This window comes from Nothoprocta perdicaria, unplaced genomic scaffold (genome assembly GCF_003342845.1).
Source record: "Nothoprocta perdicaria isolate Ctin4 unplaced genomic scaffold, notPer1 scaffold_2, whole genome shotgun sequence".
Classification (NCBI taxonomy): Eukaryota; Metazoa; Chordata; class Aves; order Tinamiformes; family Tinamidae; genus Nothoprocta; species Nothoprocta perdicaria.
Genome location: NW_020455204.1, coordinates 7836884 through 7861021, shown reverse-complemented (window position 1 = coordinate 7861021; position 24138 = coordinate 7836884). Strand labels below are relative to the sequence as shown.

Sequence of the window (24138 nt, the reverse complement as noted above, 5' to 3'; positions counted from 1 at the left end):
TTTTCCATAGCAGGAAAAATGCGCAGGGGACAACACGAAGGGGGGCACCTCTGGAGAAGCAGCTACACGGGATCAACCCCAAATAAACCCAGCGGCCTCTTCCCTGCGCCTGGGGACAACCGGAGCCCTCCGGTTCCATAAGGTCCCCCCTAAGGCCCCGCCACCCGCCGCGGCAGGGGGTCGCGCGTGTGTCCCCGTCCCCTCCCGCCCGCGTCCCCACCGTCCACGACGAATTTCTGGGCGTAGCGCTTGAGGTTCTTCCTCTTGATGGAGCAGAAGCTGGGCGGGAAGCAGCCCTCGGCCAGCAGCCGGTAGATGTCCTCGAACTTGCTGCTGGGGACGCCCGGCTCGGCCGCCACCACCTCCTCCTCGGCCACCTGCAGCGCCGAGTCCATGGCCGGGACCGGGACCAGGACTAAAACCGGGGCCGGGACCGGAACCACAGCCGAGACCGGCACCGCAGCCGGGGCTGGGACCGGGGCGGGGACCAGGACCGGGACCGGGACCGGGACCGGCCGCGTCCCGCCGCGCGCGCCCCCGCGCAACAGCCGCTCGGCGGCGCGCGCGCCCGCGGCCCGGGCGGGGCGTCGCTCGGGGAGCGTCTGCAAAGCGGCCGTGGCCGCCGCCGCCGCGCGCAGGCCCCGCCGCTCCCTCACGACCGCGGCGCCTCCCTGGTGCCGCCTTGCCAGTTCAACCAGCCTCCAGCCAGGAGAAACGCGCAAAAATGGGAGAGAAGGGACACRTTTCCCGCCCCGCTCCCTTCGTTTTCTCGCCCGCTGAGGAATTTRCCGACGGTCCCTCGCTGGCGCCGCCACGCCCGGAAGCGACGCGCGGCCGCCTGGGGGAGCCGTTTCGCGGSCGGACCGGCCCCCGCCGGGAACCATGTCCGCGGCGCGGCCGTTCCTGTCGTGCGCCTGCTTCTTCTCGGAGAACGTGTTCGTGGGGCGCTACGGGCTGCACGTGCGGTACCGCGACGAGCGGCAGCTGCGCCGCGACCACGGGCGGGTACCGGCAGCGGCGGGGCGGGGAGGGGGCCGCGCCGCGCCGGGACCCGCGCTGAGCGGCGCTCCGCTTGCAGGCGCTGCGGGAGCGGGGCTGCCGGAGCCCGCGGGACTTCGCGGAGCTGCTGCGGGAGGTAACGAGCGGCGGCGGCGGCGGCGGCGGCGGGGAGGGCGGGGGGAGCGGCGGCGGCAGCGGCCCCCCTCCCCGCGCGCCATTTTACCTCAGCGCCCCCCGCGCTGCGCGACACAAACCCCGCGGGATCAGGGCCGCATCCCGGCCCCTTCCCTCTTCCTTTTCCCCCAGGGAATACGGCGCCAAACCCCACGGGGGGTTTATGAACGGCAGGAGGCTCTGAGGTGACGCGCGGGCCTGTCCCCTCCGCGCGCGGTGCCAGCCCTGCCCGAGGAGCGGTGGCCGCCTCGCGAGGGGCCATGGCCGCGGGGCAGCGGCCAGACCCTCGCAGCACGGGCACAAACGCACAAAACGGCCCCGAACGTCGAACCCCCCGTCCCGGGAAATCCCTCAGAGCCCTTTCCCGAGATAACCCTGCTGGGAAGGTGTCTTGAGGCCCTCTTGGGCACTCCACTTTGCAGAGCTTTTATACATGCCTCGACTGCAGAAAAGCAAAGGCACCCAGGCTCTGTCCTCTGGAGGTGCCTTGAACAATAAAAACAAACAAAAAAAAAATGGCATAAATCACTGAGCAAATTCCTAGAATCGTTCTAGATGCCACCAGTCTTCGCTCGTCTAACAAGATGTCCTGTTGTTTATTCCAGATTGAGGCAGAAGTGCAGAGAAGAAAACAGTTAATTCATCAGTCAGTGGAACGGAAAGCCATCATTTCGCAGCGTTACAAACCCAAGCACCCACACGTGTACATTCTGCAGGTAGACAGTATYCGAGGGCTCTCTTTTGCACCCAGGAAATTGCTAGGAAGTTTGTTCTGTTAATAGGAAGCCCTCTGCTCCTCACATCCTTCAAAATTCTGCAGCTGGACTGATTTAAAAGCAAAACAACTATCACAGCTTAGCATATTCTCCAGGCGGGTTTCAGCTTGCTGTCACATGAAGAACAGCCATCAGCCTTGGTCCCTAGGCTGCCCCTAGTTTCCCATGACTGTCTGGAATCCTGTTTCCTTAGTGGGTTTTAAAAGCCTGCATGAGTTAATTGTGTTTCTATGTATTTTTATCATCCTCGATGCAAGGATTCATTCCTGGCCCCAGAGTTTCTAGAAATTGTGAGATACTGCACATCACCAGATGCTCATCTYGATGGCCTCCTACGCTACACAGAGTCCTACCCAGGTAAAGGAAGCAACCCATCAGCAGCAGAGAACTCCCAGTGTGACACATACTTCAGTGGTGACAGCTGTTTTCAACCCCTGACCTCAATATCTGCGCTCTGACACACAACCAAAACGAGCAGGATGTTATTTGCTGCCTGACGAGAGTCTCTGCAGAGACAGTAGTGTGTGTGCAGCAGCTGCACTCTGGATGAGATCTTTTTTTCTGCTCTTCCAGTTGCAGTCTGTTGATGTCTCACCAGAGACACCTACCTGAGCTCACAAGGGAGGCAACTGGAGGAATTTCATTATCTTGGAAATATGGTTTTCCCTAAGTGCATTACTGTTTCAGACAGTCCCCTTTGGTTAGTCAGAGCTGGGTATTTTCACTCTGCATTCCAGTCTTTTTTATTTTTCCATTTTCCTGCTAGCATCCATGAAGCTCTTTCCCTATAAGACCCACTATAAATGTGGAGTGGAGGGGAAGTCGCCTCCTTTTCTCAAGGCAACAAGGTGCACGTTTTCAGGACTCCTGGTGGTTATTTGCCCAAGGAACAGTTGCCAGGCACACAGTGTTTTCATGCTGCTGTAACCTGCATACTCAGCACTCTCTCCTCCCCATACAGACCTTTGGGGCCCCACCCTAAAAGGCCACACACAAAACACAGTCCTCAAAGTTGTCACTGGGCAAGTGAATCCCATCCCCTCAAAGACCTTGACTCCCGTCCGTGCACAAGGCAGCCTGGGATGAACTGTTGATGCAGCCTCCCCCGCTCCAGAGCTTGTGGACCCTCTTGAGGTGTTTCCTTGGCACCTACTGCAGGTATTTAAATCAGTGCCAGGTTTTCCAGCTGGCTGAGAAAACCAGGAAGCAAAGGGCCTGTATAGACAGCATATATATCCCAGAAATGGTGCCTGCCCACAAAGTGAAGCACGGGGGTGCTGCATTCTCACTGATGTCGCCATCTACCTAGTCTCTGTGACAGGCAGGTGCTTTTCTCCCCGTTGTTCTCCCCACCAAACAGCATCTCCCTTCTCCCGACAGAGAAGCGGATCTGCCGGCTCCCGGTGTTCACGGAGGAATTCTGCCAAGCCTTCGTCGACGAGCTGGAGAACTTTGAGCAGTCGGACATGCCTAAAGGCAGGCCCAACAGCATGAATAACTACGGGGTAGGGCTCCCTGGCTCTTGGTTCTTCTTTAGGGGGGAGAGTTGCTGAGCAGATGCTGTTTAGCTCTTTGTTTCACATGCCTTTCCTTTCCAAAAKGGGCATTATTTGATCACTTGAGTATAGAGTCCTGCTGAGGGAAAGGGCTGAGGGAATGTCTATTACTCAGAGACAAAAGGACACGGCAAACCAGAGGAAGGAGATGGGGAGTGATGACCCTGTATTTAAGCAATACCATTTTAAATCAAGGACTCTATTTTTACTCAACTTCTGATCTTTCTCGCTATTCACCATCATTTTCCACCTTTACCCTCATTCCTTTGTGTGCAGCTGGAGCCTTTGCTCTTCAGGTATTTTTGTCTGAGCAAGTAGCAGGACTGAAGAATAAAACACAGCTCTGCAGCAGCTCTGACCTAGTTGCTGGTCATATGTTCCCACCTCCTCTCTCTTTGGGACAGGTTTTGCTCAATGAACTTGGGATGGACGAAACTTTCATCACACCCCTGCGTGAAAAATACCTGCGTCCCATCACGGCCCTGCTTTACCCCGACCTGGGGGGTGCCTGTCTGGACAGCCACAAGGCATTTGTGGTCAAGTACTCCCTACACGAAGATCTGGATTTGAGCTCTCATTATGACAATGCAGAAGTCACCTTAAACGTCTCGCTGGGAAAAGAATTCACCGAAGGCAACTTGTACTTTGGGGAGTTTCGCCAGGTACTGAACATCTTCCTAATTTGCACCCTGATCCYATTCCCTGACACGCTCCCCTACTTTAGACCTGTAACTGCCTCAGGAAGCAGAAAACAGCTGTGTTCGGAGGAGTGTTATTCATTAGAACTCTTAGAATTAGGTCAGTTACGATTTTTTTCCTTCAATGTGGTTTAGATTTCAGTCTATGAATATGGAATGAATACAGAGCTGCCAATAGGAAGTTAGTCAACTTCTAGTTAATCTAAAAAAAAACATCAACAAAGTCACTTCTGACAGTCCAGCCGCTCTCCTCCCTGCCCCTTTTTGAATGCAGAGATTCTACAAGAGCCTTTTCTCCTGCAGCAAAATCTCCATAGTTAACCTAATTGCAGCCAATTCGAAGAGGTGCTATAGACAACTGTCACAGCAGAAACTGGAATGAAAGAAAACAACCTGTTTTTCCATAGATAAAATAACGAGCAGGGAGGCAGAGAGAGGAAGAGAAGGCATTTAAATCTGTGGCCTCTCTTCCTAGGAGAATCCAGACAAGAGAGGGTAATAACACCAATAAACCAGTAAACCAGCTTAAATTCCCTTCGGACCCAGTCCTGGCTGTACTCTTAGTATGTGCAGTTGTACTGAACTGCAAAGTCCCTGCAGAGGCAGCTGTATTTCAGAGCTGCAGAGTCCTCTCCATTTCATTTGCTGAGTGCTGTGGGCGAGAAGGTGGCAGCGGTTTGAGCGCTGCCCTGCTAACGAGCTGCTGGTGTAAGGCTGTTCTCCCCCCTTCCCAGGACCCCAACCCTGTGCCAAGGTACCTTGAGATCGAACACGTGAGGACCCAGGGGCTGCTCCACCGAGGAGGGCACATCCACGGGGCGCTTCCCATCGCCTCCGGCGAACGCTGGAACCTCATCGTTTGGATGAGGTCGTCTGCCATCCGCAACCAGCTCTGCCCCATGTGCAACAAGAAACCCGAGCTGGTGGAAGCAGAGGGCTTTGGAGATGGGTTCACAGGGACCCTCGAAGACGCTGCACCCGAGACTGTGAATCTCTGCTCGTTGTGGTAATCTCTGCTCGTTGTGGACACGGTTTCTGCAGGCTGAGACGTTGTTTCGAGCCTCTCAGGGCACATGAGTGGCCTCTGGGACACATCAGTCCTGCAGCAAGTAGCTGCACCTGGGAGACCACCACACAYCCCATCCTGCTGGGCTCGGGAAGCTGCTGCGCGGCCACCAAAGCGCTGGTGCTTGGGCCAGCCTGGGCTCACCCCCAGCCTTAGGCCCTGGGGAACGTCTGGGAGATGTAAAAAGCCTTAAGACTTTGATTCACTGTGTCAATAGGTCAGTATTTTGGGTACACAGAAAAAAMCAAAGCTGCTTGGCCCTTGTGAAGRCCGACAGCAGCATTTTGGATTCCTCTGTAAACGGAAGAGAGTCCTCCAATRAATCCTACAATTCCCGCTCCTCTCCCACTTGCAGGGCCCTGTGAGCCCCAGGGGGGAGGGAAGAGCCCTGTGCAGCAGTGAGGTTGAGCTTGGCCTAGTCCGGGCTCAGGAGCCCCTGCCAAGAGCAGCACAGGGAGGGCCGAGCCCCCAGGGCTCCTGAGCCCTTAAGTCCCTGAACGAGAGACATCACCCCAAGCCTCCTTTCGCCTGGCACCCGTGCACAGCRGAGGCCACGGGCAGCTCTGCAGGCCAAGACCCAAATCTCCCCTTTTCTCACTTAAAAACGGAGCCAGGAGGAAGCGCGGGGAGCGCCGGAACCAAAGTGCGGCGCCGCTGTTGCCGCCCGGCGGCCGGAAGTGGGAGGCGGGGCGGAAGCAGCGGCGGAGCCCGCGGCGCTCCCGGGGCCGGTGAGTCCGTTACCTGCGGCCGCTCCGGCGGGGGCCGGGCGCGCATGCGCCTCGGGGCAGGCCGGGCGGGGCCGGAGCTCTTAAAGGGGCCGCTGACCCCTTCTTAAAGGGCCAGCGGGCTCTTGAGCGGTTCTTAAAGGGCCCGCACACGCCGCGCCRAGGTGGCCGCCAGCTCCGGCCAGGCCGGGAGCGAGACCCGCGGCTGTCTCGGCGCCCTCGCGCTCCGTCCCGGTCGCCTCCCGGCGCCGCTCATGTTTCCCGTGTTGTCTCCGCAGGTCACCCTGCGGCGCCATGGGGCCCGGGCGGGCCCGGCGGCGGGCGCGGAGCGGGAGCCGCTCCCGGAGGCGGCGGGGCGGGAAGGAGCCGGGCAGCAGCAGCAGCAGCAGCAGCGGCGGCGGCGGCGGCGCCTCCGGGACGCGGCGCTCCGGGTCCCGCTCCAGGTCCCGCTCCGGGTCCCGCCGGCGCCGGCCCAGCGCGGCCCGGCAAGGTGGGAACCTCCCGCGGGACCCCGGGGAGAAGGAGGGTCAGGGCCGCCCCGGCACCGGCGGGCTGAGTTGAGGGCGCCCAGGGGCTTCGTTCCCGATAAAAGGTTGGGAGAGCRGGAAAGGCGGAGCGCGGCCGGCATTGCCGTCCTCCGGCTCGTGTGCTGCAGGGAGCAGGAAGGATGGAAAGGCCCAAAGGAAGAGGAAGGCCAGCGCGTCGTCCTCGGGGTCGGCCTCCTCTTCCTCCTCCGGCTCGTCCTCGACGTCCTCCAGCTCCTCCTCCGATGACTCCAGCGACAGCGATGCCAAGGCCAAGAAGAGGYGGCGCGGCAAGAAGAAGCAGAAGGATAAAAAGAAAAAGAAGAAGAAAAGGCTGAAAAAGAGGCCGAAGAAGCAGCGCGAGGAGCGGCGCGGGGAGGAGCGGCCCGCGGCGGCGGCGCCGGCGGGGCCCTCGCTGGAGCAGTGGCACAAGGAGGCGCTGGGYGACGCGGCGCCAGGTGAACCTGCCCTGCCCTCCCGCTGAAAAGCGCCACCGCGTCGCCTCGCAGGGTGCCGTGAGGTTTGTGGGGGCGGCAGAGCTGCSGACGGGGGAGCCCTGACTCCCCTCCCGCCCGCGGCCCTCGGCCCCGTGCAGGTCACACTGGCAGAGTGAAACGTGCTGCGCTCTGGTCCGTGAACCGGAGCAAGGAGGCGCCCCGGCAGCGCGGGGTTGGCAGTGGCTGCGCCCCGGGGCCGGCGCCGCGAGCTCCGTTCTCACCGACGGCCTCGCTCCAGTTTTGACAGACGAGCAGAAATCCCGGATCCAGGCCATGAAGCCCATGACGAAGGAAGAGTGGGACGCGAGGCAGAGCRTTATACGGAGGGTCGTGGATCCGGAAACGGGCAGAACCAGGTACGGGCCCCTGGGGAGTGACCAGCGCCTGCTCGGAGGCAGTTTGTCCGTCCCCATCGGATGGGGGAATCCCATAGGATGTGGGTCAGCAYCCACCAGGCCCCCCCAAAGTCCAGAGGTGGCATAGACGACCCCCTTGGCTCTGCTAGGAGCAGCCTCATTAGAAGACTAACAGGAAGGCCTAAGGTGCTAATTAAGCTTCATTTGGCCAAAGAATTAAGCAGCCAGTGCAGCTCCAGGGCACGGGCAGTCGGGAGCTGGCAGGGAGTCACCTCGGCGTGTCAGCCCGGGGAGCTGCTGATGCAGCCGCAGCGGCGCCGCAGCGGCTCGGGATGGGGCGGTTGGTTGGATTTTGGTTTCCAGCCCCGTTTTGGCACCAGGCCTGGGCTGKGGCAGCAGCCGGGAGGAGCTGGGGAAACCGCAGCCGGTGCCAACCCTCAGGGCCCCACGTGCCTCTTCCAGACTCATTAAGGGAGACGGAGAAGTGCTGGAAGAAATCGTCAGCAAGGAGCGGCACAAGGAGATCAACAAGGTGAGCCGGGCACGGGGGCCGAACCCTGGGGACCCCGTCCTGCCTCTGGGGGGATCCGGGCGGCTCTGCCGGGGCAGCCGGGGCAGCAGCGAGCGCCGCTCGTGTCCCTTTGCAGCAGGCCACCCGCGGGGACGGGCTGGCCTTCCAGGCGCGCGCCGGGATGCTGCGGTGACGGCGCCGGCCCCATCCCGCCCACGGGGGACCTGCTGCCGCCGCCACGCCGGGCGCACGCGGGACAGACACCGTCCTGCCCGTGGGCAGCCTCCGTCCGCTCCGTAAGTTATCAACGGGGAGGAGAGATGGAGCAGCTCCTCTCCCTCCACACTCAGCCTCCGGTGCCCGTCCTATGGATGAAACACGGAGCTGGCTGCTGTGCCCGCCCTCCTGGGCCCCTGGCCCCATGGATCTGCCCTCCGCACGGGCCCTGCGCCCCTTCTGGCCCCCTCTCTGCGGCCGTGCGGCAAATGACTGTCACTTCCTCCCCACTGGAGAATGGAAAGCCTAGAGAACGTTATAAAAAAGGAGGCAAGGTGGTGGTTGTCCTGCAGGACCGACCTGCACGGAGYATCTCCCGGGTCTGTTCGTTGCTTTGACTCCATTAAATGGTCTCCTGCTCGCGCCCGGCGTCCTGTGACTTTGTGGCGTCTCCAAATAAGCAGACAGAGAGCAGCCTTCCCAAGCCTTTAATCGGGGGCGGGCACACGCACAGCGACACGGACACAAAGCACACGCAGGCGCGGGGACGATGCTCTAACCGCGAGGAGGAGGAGGAGCAGCAGGAGGAAGGTCCGTCACACACGAGCGCGGCGGCTGCACGGTGCAGGACGCGCYGGCCCGCAGCTCCTTCCACCCCTCAGGGACCCCAGGAGCATTTTTTGTATATAAATAAATGATAACTAACATCGTAGAATATAAAACTGACAGTCAAGGATCTCCAGAGGGTGCCGAGGGCAGGACGGGACCGTAAGGCTTCGAGCACGACGAGGGGCTGCGGCGGCCGGCGGCGCTACCTGAAGGGGCTGCGGCCCCGCGCCCGGGGGACACTGTAAACATGTTTGGTGTCTGAATTTTGCCTCCTCTGACGGAGCCAGGAAAACCAGGAAAATCGTGATGCGGATGTGCAGGGGCTGTTTTGTTCTGGAAAAGGCTTTAAAGGGACAGTGTCAGGTAAGAATTCTGGCCTGTTCTTTCAATTAAAAAAAGCAGCTTTATATACTTAAAAAAAAAAATCTGAGTTCTGTAAGGGAGTTTGATTCCCATGGAAATAATTGGAGAAAAAATAATTTAAAAACCACCACAACGCCCAAACCAGCGCCGCCGGCGGCCGCCCTGGCGGCTACCCACACACCAGCCACAGGGAGGGGTATGAGAAACTTTTAATAGTCTTTCAGCTCAGAGCAAACGAGTTACTGGTAACAAAGATCAATTAGGGCTTTAACCTGACAGTGCCCCCTCGGCAGGGACGGGCGGCCGCTGCCCTGGCCGCGCGCCGCAGCAAACAGGGCAGGAACACACGGAGTTCGACTATTGCTATTGTTCGTCCAGTGCGGAGTGGGTTGATCTTTGCTTCGGAGAGATGAGTGCTGGGCGGCTGAGGAGAGACGGATGGAGCCTGGGATGGACCAAAGAGGTGGAGAAACCCCCCGGGGGGGKTTTCCTGCTGACCACGTCACTGGTATTATTGCAGCGATAAAGGTCCTGCTCTACAGTTGCTTCTCCGTGTTGGATTGTACCACGGCATCAGACGGGAGCGCCAAGAAGACGCCGGGGGGAGCTTCAGGGAGCTCGAGAGGATGAAGATGGAGGTGCTGTGATTGTCAGGCTGACTGGGTAGTATCTGCTGAAACACGGGGCGATGGAGAGGTGAGAGTAATATTGCACTTCTGCATTCAGTGACAGTTACCTTAAACTTGGTCCATAAAATAATTGCTTTGTACATAATGCCTGAAACAAAAAAAAAGCTACATTTTTAAATATTAATAAACCCTGAAGGTTCCAGTCCCTCCAGACATTTTTTTCCCTCTACATAAATAAATAACTTTCAATTTATATATCCACTTTATGTTGAACATTTACATTCGCCTCTGTTTTGTTTTACACTATCTACACATAAGAAAAYGTGAACAGCCGTGTACAGGTCACAGCTCGCTTGTGGACTCTTCTTTCAGAGGAAAGTTGAATTTTGCAAAGGCCGTATCCAAATCTGCAGAAATTACTTAGTGACCTGGTTGGGTGACGTTGTGGGATGGATTGTGGCTTGGCTTCCTACTCGGATGGCAAGTGCTCAATAGAGCCTTCGACTAGTAGAAAGCTGGGACAATTCCCATCGGTTTCGAACCCAGAAAGCTCTGGCTGTACATTCAAGGAGAGCTAAGCTGAGCTGGCAGAAAGGGAAGTCGGTTTTCAGTAAGGAAACTCCTCGGCTCTGTTCTGGAATGGGCTGATGATCAGGGCGGCCAAGTCGCCGTGGGGCGGCTGGCGCTGGGAGAGGCCGCGCGGAGCCTGGAGCGYGGAGCCTGGAGCGCGGCGCGGAGCCTGGAGCGCGGMGCGGCCTTCACAGTGCTGCGAGTCTCGGTGCGGCCGCCCTGCGCTCCCCAGCCCAGCGGGTAGCAAAACGAAGCAGCCGGTCTAAAAAAATCTTCGTTATAAATAAGACCCTCCTAAGTAGAAAGTGATATAAAGACARGATCCCGTGCTGGAGGAAAGCACTAAGTCGGGCAGCTCGGAAGGACTAGAAAATCTTCACGGACAGAGGCTGAGCGGAGTCTGCGACATCCGCGGACTTCCAGGGTGGAGGGTCCCAAGCCCTGGAAGCCACGTGTGGGACGGGCCCAGCACCGGGATCCGGGCGCTCTCCRGCAAACACCGGCTCTCGGCTCCCGTTCCCGCCCCGCGCCGGCCCTGACCGGCGGCTCGGAGCAGCCCCTGCCAACACGCCAGGAAAATTAAGATATGGCCTTTTCTTAAGCTTACCCGAGTGCTGGCTCGCTTCCTTACAGTCTCCTTACTGCTGGAAAAACTTCTGCACAGAAAATTTATATATATATATATATATATATGTGTATATATATACTACATATATATGTGTGTGTGTGTATATATGTATACATATACACACTCTGGCTTAGCAATATTTCATTGTCATGCACTACAAAGGTAGGTGTAGCTACATGAGATGGTAACAGGTTTCCATTCTAAAAATCATCAGTGCAAAAAACAATGAGGTTTTACAGTTCAGTAACTACTACCGGTAAAAGAAGCGAGTCTAATTCCCATGAAAGCTGCTACTGAACTCGGAGATAACCTGGGAAGAAGGAAATGTTTCGGAGGTGGGTGTCAAAAGAGCCAGACCCTGCATCTGGATGAGAACCGTAATGCAATCCAGCCGCTGAGTGTCTTCATCTGCTTGCAAATGTATGGTGGTTACTTTGGGAAATAATATATAGCAATACGATTTGAAGACTTTTAACAGACAGTAAATGAAGTGTCTGAGGTTTGTTACAGCTCCACCAAAACAGCTCGTATTCTTCCTTTAATAGGTCAATGCATTAAATTCCATCAGCTTTGAAAGTGTCTCTTTATAAAAATAACAGTAACAACAATAACGACCCCACTTCCTTGGACGTGAATCTGCTGAGATCCTGCCCCTACCAACCGCGCCGCCGTCTCCCCGTGCTCTGCGCTGCACTTACTCCTGCAGAAAGGGGCTCAACTCGAAGCTCTCAGCGCAGGCCAAGCTCCCGGTGCTCCGCGTGGCRCCGCCCGCGACAGCCCCGTGCTCCGTGCGGGAACGCCGGGCTCCTCAGCCCGACGCGGGGATGGCCAAGAACAAGATCCCCCAGGCTCAGCCCGCTGCTGCGGCGCCGGGGCCGGCGCCCGGTCCCGCGGGACGGAGCGATGGCTAACAAGGCGAGGAGGCACCGGTATTTACAGTCGCTAAACCTGGATAAGAGGAGGAGGCAGGAGAGCGCGGGACCTCAACCGGGAGACTTGTCCCCCGCCTCGTTTCCAGCTGTTCCTGGGGCTCCTGCCGCACGCTCGCGCCGCTCCCGCTGCCAGGCCTGCACGTTCCGCGTGGGAAACACCCCGTCTCCTCCTGCAACACCACGATGTTATTAGAGTAGCACCATATTTACCCTTCCAGCGCGTAACGCCGGCCTCGTCCCTCTTCCCTTTTTTTTTGTTTTCTCCTCCGGTGGCTGCAGCCAACAGTCGCTGCCTCTGGCCTGGCTATTTCTGCCCCAGGAGGCCAGAGTCCAGGCGGGACGCCGCGCTCCGGCCCCAGCACCCCGTGGCGATGCTCATGCTCCTTTGGCTGCGCTCCCTGTCCCGCTCCTTGTCGCCGTCCGACTGGCTCTGCGTGCGCTCGGGCCGGTGGCCGGCGCCGGGCGGCTGCGACGAGATGGTCCTCAGCAGGTGGTTCCTCTTGCGCAGGAACTCGGCCTGGCTGGGCAGCCCGAAGCTGCCCTTGCGCAGCGCCATGCGCGTGGTGTTCTTGGCGGGCCGCGCGCGGTGGTTGTACTCCAGCTGCGCCAGGTGGGCCGCGTAGCCCTCCGTGATGAACTGCAAGACACGGGCGCCCGTCAGAGCGGCCCCGGCTCGCGGGACGGTGCCCATCGTCTCTGCAAACTGCCACTGCCCTCCCCAGCCCAGGCTTTCCTGCCTCCTACCTGGCACTGGCTCTGCAGCTTCTTGGTGGGGCGGCCGACGATGTAGATGTGCGTGGGAGGGAGGCTGATGGAGCTGTACACGGAGATGTCCTTAGTGGAGCCGTACGCCGCGTGGATCTTCATGTGGAGCTGCGGGGAGGGAAGGCAACCCGCTGTCAGGACATATGGCGCTCCGTGCTGCTCAGCGCACCGGCTTTTTCCCCCCCCTTTTTCTTTTTTTCCCCTCTTCTTTTTCCTTCCCTGTCTTATTACAGCACTTGCAGGAATCTCAGGGCAGTAAGTTATGTAAGATTCCAGCTGGATAAGGCACCGCTGAGCAAAGTGCTAATTAACAGCGCCGAGGACAGTGGCAGGACAAGCGGCAGCGACACGAACGCAGCCCTCTGCTCGCCGAGCAGAACCGGCCTTGGGGCGTCTGCGGGACGGGGACGGCGGGAGAGGAGGGTCTGCAGCCCCCTGGACCACAGGCATGAGCCTGGCCGCTTCCYGGCCACGCTGCAGCCTGAAGGAAAGGGTAAAATAAGTGGGGGCTCCATGGAGTCTCCCCTTGACAGCCCCCTGCCCTCCCTATGGCATCTGGGACTTGCTGGTTACACCACGGGCAGCCCTAAATCTGGCTTTTAACCCAAATCGGTTAAAAAGCGCCTGCGTGGGGACGGAGAGGCACTGCCCCCTCCATTTCATTAGGCATTCTGTGCTGGAAGGATGAAATGGGACAGTGCAGGGACAGCACAGAGAGGAGGTGACACAATTTAAGAGCGCTGACACTTCTACAGAGCACTAAAAGAAATGGAAATGAAATGAACGGGGATTAATCCCGCGCTGCGGGTYGCTGGCTGCCGAGGGCGGTGCTGACAGGGGCAACGGGAGCAGCGGGGAGCGGGACGTGGGCTGCCTTCCCGGACGGCCAGGCTTACGTCCGTGATGAGGGATTTGAGGAAGTTGGCCTTGTGCCGCAGCGGGTCGTGCACCAGCCCGTCGCAGAAGGAGACGATCCCGTGCGGGAAGTTGTGCTGTGCTAACCACGCCACCACCCTCTGCTTCTGCATGTCGGGGCGGCCCGTGACGTAGATGATGAGGTAGCCGAGGTCTTGCCAGTGCCTGGAAGCAAAGGCACAACCTGCTGCGTCGCAGCCCCGCGGCAAGGCCGGGGTCACCGCGAGCCGGCCGCCCCAGCCCCTGACCTTACGACGTCGACCGCTCCGGCGCGGACCTTGGGGTCGCTGCCCATGATGGACACGCTGGCTGCAAAGGAGCCGTCGATGCTGAACACCACGAACTCCGTCCCCTTCGGCAGCACCGTGATGTAGCTGTCGGCGTACGTGTGGTCACCCCTGAAAGGGACACGGGTATTTGAAGGCTTCAGGAGGTGGAGGCTCCTCTGGAAGGTATTGCAAGCCCAGGGGAGGATCCCAAATCCAGYTTGAAGACTCTACTGGTTACGCCACCCTTATCTACAGCAGTGGTGGGTGCTGCAGAAACACTTGTGAGCTAAAGCAGGGCTGGGAACAGCACTGTGCAGTCCTGGCTTTAGTGCATTTCCACATTTCAAAACACAGCCTCAGGAAGATGCTGTTGGTTTTGCCACTGAAAAGAGGCACCCTTCCTCCTCATCACAGARCTGAATACCAGCAATCAGGGCTGAGCTGAGCCTTGGGCTGTGACTTACTGTTAAAACAAAGTTCTGTCCCTCAAGGACAAGTTTGTGGTCTTTAAAATATGCCTAGTTGTGCAGTATTTGCAAATGATGGCAGGGCCACATGCCTGGAGCGCAGACAGCCTGCCCTGCGGTGGGAAATCAATGACCATGCTGCTGGTGAGAGTCAAATGCAGCTGCTCCTCTTCCAGCTGTGGAGTAAACAGGACTGTGTCCTGCTGCTGGCAAATCAGACTCTAAATGCACCTGAGAGTCTGCGCTCCCACGTAAGGAGGGACCATATTCCACAGAAACAAGTTCCTCTTTCCTTCACCAGCAACAGATGTGTGGTTTTCTATCATGCAGCCATAGACTTCAAGCACTTTGTGCCCTCCTGCAGACGCCACCGCGCAGACAACCTCACCTGACCACCATCTTCACAGGGTACACGCCAATGCCCAAACGCCGGCTCTCCGGGATGACGTAGGAGATCCTGCCGCTGCTGTTGCTGATCTCRGTGTCAAAGTAAACCCACTCTCCGGACGGCGGCTGGGTCATGATGTGAATGTCCACCTGGGAAGGCAGCGAGGCTGAGTCAACAACAGCATCCAGGGCGACACAACAGGCCAAGTGTTGGGATCTTCCCCCCGCAAGTTCCTTGGCCCAACTAGGTCCTACTTCTACCTGCACTTTGCAGAGCTAAGCTGAGAAGTGCCCCAACATCCCACTGTGGGGATGAAACTTGGTGAAATCAGCTCTGAAAACCTTCCTGGTCACAGCTGGTCCTGTGCAGGCACCAGTGTGTGCAAGCAGAGCAGCCTGGCAAGGACCGAGGGTGCCAGACCCAGGCAGGGRCCATCTCCTCCCACCACTGCTGCCCCCAGGACAGTTTTCCCAGGATGGTGCCTATCCCCCACGGTACCTTTTCCCCCGTGAGCGTGACCATGTCTAATGGACCATACATAAACCTCCCAGTTAAGGTCTGGGGCCCGTCTTCATTAGCGATGGTGTCGTTTATCCTGTGGTTGGCCGTGACGTTCTGCACARATCAAAGGAAAAGGAAAAGTTAAGAACAAACGAGTGAGTGCCCTGAGTGTGCAGCAATGGGCACCTCCCAGGGCAACGCCAACACGAGCAGACAAATGAATGTGGGTTCCTCCAGGCCTCGGCGTCCCTCTGCACCCCACAGCTTCAGACACGAAAGAAGTTTTGCCCCATAACAGCAGTGAGTACTTGTGCCCCACAGAAACAGGGGATTTGAGCATACCTACCCCAGGAGGCAACTTAAGCAGGGGTGAGTAATTCTGGTCCTACCACTGACATATGTTGGATTTAGGAGGCAACACGAACAGTTTCCAGCAGAAATCTCCTAATGCTGCTTTAGTTCTAGCAGAGAACTGCCCCTTTGGGAATCAGAGACATTTCCTGAGAGCAAAGGGCCTTATGGACCAGGCAACCCAGGCCTTGGGGCTTCCAAAGCAGCTCGTCGAGGTCCCCCTCGCAGCCCGAACCCGCCGGCCCCCTCGCTCCCGCGGTGGAGCAGCTTCCTCGCATCCTCACCCGCAGCTTCACGTGCGTCCTCTTGCGCAGCCACTTCTCCCGGGGCTTGGAGGGCGTGAAGACGGACACCTCCTTCCCGTCCAGCTCCAGGACGCTGCTGTTCTCGTGCCTCATCACCTGCGGGATGACAGACCCTGCCCACGTCGGCCGCGGGACCTCTCCCCTTCTGCCCGCGCCAACCCAGCCCTTCAGAAAGTCAACACAAGCGATGCCAGCCCTGGAGAGAGACTTTTGGCTTCGCTCCTCCTCTGCCAGGCACTGAAAAGCCACATACAGAGCTTCTCCTTCACTGTGGTTATATTTGGTGCTATTCTACACTAAGTTTTCCGTCTTTCTGCTGTTGAGAGGGGAAAGGAAAGGACAGAAAACAGGTGTGCTGCAGCGAAGGGGTTTTCTTCCCCATCTCCAAGCCCCAAAGAGGTAGGGAATGGGGCAGCAGAGGAGAAAAGCAAAGAACCTCCAATAACCTCCAGCAGAAACGTGGCCTGGGGGGCCCGTACCTGTCTCAGCAGGAAGGAGACGACGTCTGTGGACTCCCAATAGCTGGCGTGGAAGAGGTGCGGCAGGGCCACTGTGGGAAAGGCCGTGAGCGCGTCGGGGCAGTAGAGAGCGTAGTCGATCCTCTTGGTTCCCCACCACTTGGCAGCAACTGGAAGGAGAGAGGGCCTCGCTCGAAGCGGGCCCGCGGGCATGAGCGGCCGCGGGCACGAGGGCTTGGCGAGGCGGCGGCTCCCGGCCGCTCCTCCCAGGGAGACGGGACGGAGCGGAGCCAGGGCTCATGGAGCAGCACCACCACCTTGGCTCAGACGGAAAGGAAGGCACTGGAGGGCAGGCGTTAAGCAGCTCTTCATCCCAGGCAGCACATGCCCACAGCCCCCGTGTCCTCCTCCTCAGRCTATCACAGAGGGATAAAAACTCTTTGCACCCAAGTATGGACTGCACTGGGCGGATTGGACTCCTGGAGCCCACAGAGGTGGTCAGAGATGCCGGCTCGGCCTCGTCAGGAGCACAGACGGCAAAACATGCTGGGCTCCAGCTCTCTGCACCGGGGACTGAAATGGAGCCCGGGTTCGGAGCAGGGGGTAAGGTCAGAGCCACAGAGAGAAGTTYCTCCCCCGGCGGGCGGCAGCAGCTCACGAGGGCCGGGCTCCCCGGTGGGACACGGCCACCAGGCTGCCCTGCTCTCCGACAGACCCCGACCCCRCGCGCCGCCCTCCTGCGCGCTCCGGCCTGGAGAGGCGGCCGCGGAGAGCGGAGCCAGGAGGAGCAGGCGCAGACACGCAGCGGCTGCGGCTCTGCGAGGGCATTGTCCAGCTCCGCACAGACAGCCCTCCCCTCCTAAGGGCTTCCCGGTGTAAGGCACAATCCAGCAAAACCCTGGTGGGAGAGGGAAGAGGGGCAGAATCACAGACCCGCCGGCTCCTTCCAGAGCCCTGTGCAAGCTCCCCCAGCTGGGTGCAGCCTGGGGGAAGCTCCAGCCTGGCCATGCCAGAGATCCAGGCTCCCGCATCCCAACGGCTCCAGCATTCCCAACGAGCCCTGGGCAGGCGGAGAGGACGTTGACCTGCCAGGCTTTACCAGAGCGCTCAGCCCTCTCCTTGCAACCATGTCCGACCCCGCGCTCCAAACTATCAGGTCCTGGTCATGTCCCAACCTTCCACCTTCCATGCAAATCCCCAGCTTAGGCACTATCCAAACGAAGCAGCCTGGATTTGCTCTTCCATGCTCAGAGGACAGCACGTTGTGACAGACCCGTTTCCCAGAGGAAATGCTGCTCTTGCCYGTTGTTAGCAGTGTTAGGGCCGATCTTTGGAGCAGAGTGACAGAAAGACTTGTTAAAAAAAAAAGTGCAATTGGAAACAACAAGTGCCTCGGTGAAAGGAGAAAGCGTGTAGATTTTGCTGTGAAGTTTGGTGATATCAAGTGGCAGAGGAGGCTGGGGCAGGGCGCCTCGCTCCCAAGTACCTTGCTTGATGTCCAGGTCGGGGATCCGAAGAGCACAGCCCGCGTCCCGGCTCCGCGCCCCTTCGAGCTTTCCTCCTAAGTGACTTGGAGGGATTTCATGCTTACACTGCCTACGTCTCTTGGACGAGGTCTGGGTAGGGGATTTGTGAGGGAGGGCAAGTTGGGCCAGAAGGCTAAAGCCTCTGCAATGATTAAGGTGGTATTTGGTTTCTAAAAATAAAAATAAAATACAGGAAACAAAGCAGAAATCACACATTATTACGGCACCCGCGCGCTGAAGGCAACAGCGGTTTCATGCTCTGGAAATTCACAGGGCGAGAAGGATGTGAACCAGGGAGAGCTCCTAGGAGGAAGCTGCTGCCCCGCGGCGCCCGCCTGGATTTCCTCCTGCTCTTCCAATGGGATAAACGCTGACTGCATCCAGCCCCGAGCTGCCTGAATAAAACTGAGCCCAACTGTTGCAAAGACAGAGCTCCAAGGATGGGGCAGCACTTGGGACACGAAGGAAGGGGCTGTGAGAGCCCACGGAACCGGGAGGAAGGAGTCAGGCAGAAGACGTGTCCCGCAGCCCCGTCCTGCACCCGGCTGGGCCTCCGACGGCCGAGCAGCTCTGCAGGGCTCGAGAGCCGCTGCCGAGGTCCCGTCTCCACCTCTGCCCTTGGAAAACGTGTTTCAGCTCCTGGGACGCAAGCACGGGAGCAAGTTGCACAAAACAGAGTCAAAGCAGTTGGGAATTACGGGCCAAGCGGTTCACAGCCCTGTGAACTGATGTGCAACAACATCTCTAAACAGCCACCACCTTCCAGGAGAAAGCTTGGGCTGGAGGCCAGGGCGCTTTTACATTTGCTTTTCAGCCTCTGTCTGTCCAAGCTGCCCCACGTCCAGGGGGCCCCACGACAGGGGCAGCGAATTTCATTATCTCCCCGTGATGGGGAACACACTGAGCCATGAGCAGAGCCCACTAGTCCCCGCTCTGTAGCTGAGCAGGTTAAGCAAGTCTCGACAAAAATCAAAATCCTTTTTATGCATTGCTCTGTGATGTGGGGGTCCTAACTTAGCTGACTCGCCGAGCTGCTCTGCAGGCTACAGAAAAGCTGACTTTCTACTACTAGAAGCCAAAGCTGTTTTTTCTTCTTGGTATTGCAGAAGACTTTACCCACACCCACTTCCCGTGGGTCACATTGAAGTGATCTGCATCAAGCCACCTACTGTGTGCTGCACTGGTCATCTAGCCAGGCAGATCCCTGGGGGTCCTGAGACTCCTACCAACCATCCCTCTGGATTAACCCGAACCACACGGAGCAGCCAAACAGTGCTCGGCAGGATCAGATGGACAGTAATTATTTTTGTTTAAATATTTGATCAATTTACACCCATTTCCACCAGCAGAGTCCAACAAGCAGCACGATGATCCCTCCACCGTAACCAAGAGCATCTGCTCCTCCAAAGGACACGGTGCCGCCGGGCGGGACGAAACTGCCCTAAGGCAAAACGGTTCCAACGCTCTCGCTTGAAAACACAACCCCAGACAGACAGACAGACAGACGGAAGCTGAGCAGATCTGTCCCGGCGTGAGGTGCCGAGGCGGCAGCGTCGGAGAGGGGAGGCACTTACTGTTGGCTATGTTGGAAGCAGTGTAACTGTCTGCCATTCCTGAGACCTGGCTGGCAATGCTGATCTCACTGGCTCGTCGGAAGCCCCTGAACTGAGGGGCGGACATGGGGGTGGACAGGGACGCGCTTTCCATGAAGACGGCACCATGAGACTGAACAACATCTGCTACAAAGTTGAAACAGGGAAATCAAAATATTAGACCGACAGACAGAGGCTGGGCAAGATGAACTCGAGAGGAGCGAGAGGAGGGAAACAAGGCATTTGGAGGCAAAAATTATAATAATGGAAAAGGACTTTCAAGAGTGATTGGCACGAAGCACATTTCATTGGAGCTCTGCTTGGAAAAGCAAGCGAACACCACAGCAGGCAGGGAGATGTGTGGCTGCAAAAGCGGTCTTTGATTGAAAAAAGCAAAATAATTAGCTCAAAAAATACATCCAAAACCCCAAACAGAAATCAAGGCAGGCTTATTTGAGCAGCAATAGCAGAAGCATCTGTCATATGCACAAATGTGAATATATACAGCTTTATACATTCACATTGAGGCAAAATAATCAAGGGAAGGGGAAAAACTTCATCCTAGAAAGTAGATATGTTTTCTTGAAGCATTTAGTCTTCTTAAATCAACAGCTCTCCAAGGGGGAAAGTGTTAATGCAAAAATATCAAGAAAACATTTTCATGCCTGGCAGCGGCTAAATTTAAACTTGTATTTTATTGCTAATGGATACAACCAACACTCGTTAAACTAAAATAAGGGTTGCTGAAAGGAAGGGGCCTGGTGCTGAGCATGCTCACATGGATGCTCTATGTGCATCAGAGGGAAAAAGACCCACAATGTTCAGGACTGGCAAACCAGAAGATGCTGGAAGTCAAGAGAAGAGCTCTGCACCTTGGTTTTCTCCCTGCAGCGGGGGCTACAGCATCTACCTACAGCATCTGCAAGGCTGAACTAAAAGCACCCAGCATATCCCGACCTTCTGTGCTGCCAGGGATTTAAGAGAAGGGATAAGATCCCAGCAGGCTGCACAGGGGGGATAGGACCATGCACGAGCAAAGCGAGCTACTGTCATTGCACGTTGCCCATCTCTGCTGTACCTGGAGGCAGCACCCGAACTTTTCTCGAGTTTCACCCAGGTAGAAGGCGAATGCCAGGGGACYACGAGCGCCAACACTTGCCACCTATTCCAGCCAGTTTAAATGTCCTTGGATTTAACCTTGCTATGCAGCTGGCCCAGGGACTTGGGTTGGTAACTGTTTCCCTTCAACACAGGTCTTTTTTCTTGGGGCTCCCCATCAGCTTCCTCCATCTGTGCCCACCTGGCCAYGCTGCATCATGAGGACAGCCAACCTACCGAGCAGGAGCATGGGGACATGGGCTGGTGACACTGGTGACAGAGACCTGCTATCCGCAGGCAAAATAAGCCCACAAGCTGCTCCTTGTCAAAGCTCCRGGGGCTGCAAGATCCGAGCCCAAGCCCAACCTGCTGAGGAGCTTCACGCGCTGCCCACGTTGTGCCTTGAAGGCCACCACGGGCATMGCTTTCTCAGCACTTTCTTCCCTTTTCTGCCACCTTGCACAGAGCAGCCGGCTGCCAGCACCACTTTCTGACCGCTGCAAAAATCAGGATGAGCAAGAGGAGGAAACTCGGGCCACGGTGACGACCTGGCAGCTGCCCCTGCATCAGGCCAGGCACCGTGGAGGCTCTGGCCTTGACTGCGCTAGGAAAAACACCGAGCCCTGTTTGGGGTTTGCCAGCACYTACCAGCTCATCCTGAGCTCCTTCCTCCTCTGCCTTAAAAATAAAACAGTTGTGGCCTGAAATAGGAAGCAGCTGGACCGTGTGCTAAAAAAAGGCATTATGGCAACGCTGCACAAGAGAGAGCAGGGCCGGGCGCAGGGCTGCATCTGCACTGGCCTCTGCTATCTCTTGTTTCTCGAAAGCAAAACCTGACAGATTAAGGAGGAGAAAAAAAAAAAAAGGGGGGTATTTTGGGCTTGCTCTTTTCAGGCAGTCTCCCTTTTCTAGGCCTGACACTGAATTTTTGCATATGGTGGGCTGGAAGCAGCCCTCTGAGTAGCCTCCTAGCCCCTGTCCCCACAGGAGTAACGTCCACCCGTTCAAGCGCCTCACCCACCCCGGTGTTACCGAGCTGTTCAGCCTGGCAGCGCCTGCGTGGGCGGYGGGCGTCTGCGGTGCCAGGGCTGGGGCGCAGGCTGACAGCAGCTCCAGCCCACCCGCGCTGCCTCCGCCTTTCCACAGATACTGGAATAGCTTTTTCTTCCACCTATGCAGCCCCTGTCCTCAAAAGAGGCCAGTCTTTGAGAGCAGTGACAGCCAGGAAGAGGCAGGCTGGGGCTGGAGGACAAGGCTTCCCATCCGGGACTGTTGTTCCTGCCACAGCTGAGCTCTGCAGACCAGCAAAGCTGCAGAAACAGCAACTTACGGATCAACCTTAAGACTTGATTCCCTCCTGGGAAACCCCTGTCATGCCATTTGGCACTGCCTCCTAAGCTTGTGGACTCGCACCAGCTCCGCGTGCAGCGCCGTCCTTGCCATTGTGGATGTGTGGGTTGACCTGAGCACCTGCCGGAGCTTCTGCTCCAGCGGGGCCACATTTTCTGCTTGTCAAGGGTGTCTTTTTAAGGGCAGACTTTCTGAGGGCAAGGAAGCTTCAGAGAGATCACCCTGATCACCCTTYTCCTGGCAGGCACCGCTCGGGGCTGTGTGTGGAACTGACTGCACTTCCAGGAAGGGTGGTACAAGCAGCACCATCGATTTCTTTTATTTTGCCTACCTACAGACCTTTAATACCCAATCCAGCACTGTGCCTTTTCATTTACAGACTTGTTTGTCAGTGTTCTCACTAATTGCTTCCTGCTAAGTGAACGGCTCCTAATGCACTTGCTGGCACTGCCTTAGGTCCCTGGGGTATCCGAATGGCTGACTCCAACCCGTGCTGCTTGCAGCCTGGCTGCGGCACGAAAGCAGGGAATACCAAAAGCATTCAAAAACATGTGCTGTCAAATAAAATAAAATAAAATAAAATAAAATAAAATAAAATAAAATAAAATAAAATAAAATAAAATAAAATAAAAYAAAACAAAATAARATAAAACAAAATAAAATATAGCCAGGAAGGCATTCAGCACCAGCTGGATCCTGCTTGCACTGCAACCCSTGGCCAGAAGTTTTTATGCGCAGTGCAATGGCCAGGCTGGGACTCAGCACTCGCCACAGCTGAACCCAGCACTCTTGGCCATGGCATGTTCTTGAAAACACAGGGCAGAGAAGCTTCGGACAGCCCCATCCTGGCAGCGGGATACACTAGATAACAGCTAAATGACGTTTCATCAGCAACCTCCTAAGTGACTAATTCATAGTGCCGGGTTCGTTCTGCTCCCCCACAGAACATGACAGTGCAGGCAAGGTGGCCACGGCATAGCTAAAAACCAGCTAGTCCTCAAGGGAGGGGAGGAGACACTGTTTGCTGTTGTCAGCAACGCTGCCGTTCTGTAGGACCACGTAACAACGCTGCACTGCTTGGAAACGGCCAGGGTTCAGCTTGTTAACAAAATTTAAAAAGCAGCAGAAACAAGCTCTCAATGCAGAGCACTGAGAAAGGGCAGCAATGGAGAGGCAAGACAGCGAGAATTAAAAAAAATCAAAGTCCAACGTCCCACTGAGATTGCAGAGGTAGCACCAGCCACAACCGGAGTAAGGCCATGCAGCACTTAGGATGGAAGTTAAAGCCAAGTACAACAAACTTCACTTTTAAGGCAGGAATCGAGAAATTAACTTTAACAAAGCCACCGTAGGGGCTGAAAGCTTCACTCGCTCAGCTCAGCAGAGCCACAAGAAGTGTCCCAACAGGAAATATTCCAAACGGGCAAACGCTGCTCTCTGACACAGGCCATCCCAGAAGGGGAAACATGAGCACGTGGCTCCCGGCTGCCCCTCAGCACCGCCCCAGGCTCACAGCTCGTGACTATTCCCGTTGTTTTCCACAGTGGTCACCCAGATCCGGACGGACAGTCATTTCCTGTGGCACAGCCTGAAACCCAGCGTGAAGATTTCAGCTCCAGGAGGCAACAGAGCAATCTCCAAAAAAGCACCCCGAGTACCCGACACCATAGACAATACGAAAGTGTAGATTACACACACTCAGCAAAACCAGCACTTTTATTGGAAACATCTTGCCAATTCAGAACGGGAACAGGGATACTTGTTTCCATGAAGCTGTCCTGGTGCTGGAGAGCACCCAAAGGGCTGCTTTCCATGAGCAGGATGGGATTGTTCTGGATTGTCTCAACTAGAAGCAGATGGGGAAGAAAACAGAAGGACAAGGAACAACAGACAAGTGGCCACAAGTGTTAACATACAAACAGTTACAACCGAGCACTGTGACTATGGATCGGGGTCTTCTTCAAACTCCAAATAGAGAAGGAACCAACCCGGATGACTTTCCAAATAGATCCACACCAGCGAGATTTGAACTGGTAGCAGAGGAAAGCACCAGGATGGCATTTCCCTGGCAGAAGAGGAGGAATTCCTCTTCACCGGCTCCTCAAAACGAGCCAGCTCCATAAATACCCAGTAGATCCAGGGAAATCTTTTTACTACGAGGACAGGAGTGTACTCGGAGGGGAGATTTACTCGAATCAGAGTCCCAGCCTACACACTGCAAAGCACAGGAGTACGCAGGGCTGTGAATCTGATTTCCATTCCCTAAGTTGGCTGTAATGAAACAGGGACTCAACACTTAGTACAGATGGGAAAACAGAAAACAA

General features: G+C 56.8%; 3 protein-coding genes and 1 long non-coding RNA gene across 4 annotated transcripts in view; 3 read left to right on the top strand and 1 right to left on the bottom strand.

The window, feature by feature from the left end:
• The first annotated feature begins 865 nt into the window (after positions 1–865).
• Positions 866–5470, top strand: OGFOD2 (2-oxoglutarate and iron dependent oxygenase domain containing 2). The gene is made up of 7 exons (XM_026037604.1): positions 866–1005; positions 1079–1135; positions 1779–1889; positions 2207–2306; positions 3330–3454; positions 3910–4167; positions 4938–5470. Exons 1-7 carry the CDS (start codon positions 883–885, stop codon positions 5211–5213), a joined length of 1050 nt encoding a protein of 349 aa, XP_025893389.1. The 5' UTR covers positions 866–882; the 3' UTR covers positions 5214–5470.
• Positions 5471–6288: 818 nt separating this feature from the next.
• ARL6IP4 (ADP ribosylation factor like GTPase 6 interacting protein 4) lies at positions 6289–8075 on the top strand. Its single transcript, XM_026037600.1, has 5 exons — positions 6289–6388; positions 6605–6976; positions 7254–7371; positions 7834–7903; positions 8019–8075. Exons 1-5 carry the CDS (start codon positions 6289–6291, stop codon positions 8073–8075), a joined length of 717 nt encoding a protein of 238 aa, XP_025893385.1.
• A 599-nt stretch (positions 8076–8674) lies between these two features.
• LOC112945895 lies at positions 8675–9669 on the top strand. Its single transcript, XR_003249096.1, has 2 exons — positions 8675–9070; positions 9591–9669. It is a non-coding gene; the product is annotated as an uncharacterized LOC112945895 (long non-coding RNA).
• A 2059-nt stretch (positions 9670–11728) lies between these two features.
• Positions 11729–24138, bottom strand: part of PITPNM2 (phosphatidylinositol transfer protein membrane associated 2) — a 90291-nt gene continuing 77881 nt past the window's right edge. The window contains exons 17-27 of the mRNA XM_026037602.1: positions 23511–23660; positions 19349–19513; positions 17735–17944; positions 16270–16418; positions 15770–15886; positions 15132–15248; positions 14634–14782; positions 13758–13907; positions 13491–13674; positions 12574–12702; positions 11729–12466 (exon numbers count right to left, since the gene is read on the bottom strand). Of these exons, the coding sequence (XP_025893387.1) occupies positions 12134–12466; positions 12574–12702; positions 13491–13674; positions 13758–13907; positions 14634–14782; positions 15132–15248; positions 15770–15886; positions 16270–16418; positions 17735–17944; positions 19349–19513; positions 23511–23660 (1853 nt within the window). The 3' untranslated portion in view covers positions 11729–12133. The remainder of the gene's footprint in view (positions 12467–12573; positions 12703–13490; positions 13675–13757; positions 13908–14633; positions 14783–15131; positions 15249–15769; positions 15887–16269; positions 16419–17734; positions 17945–19348; positions 19514–23510; positions 23661–24138) is intronic.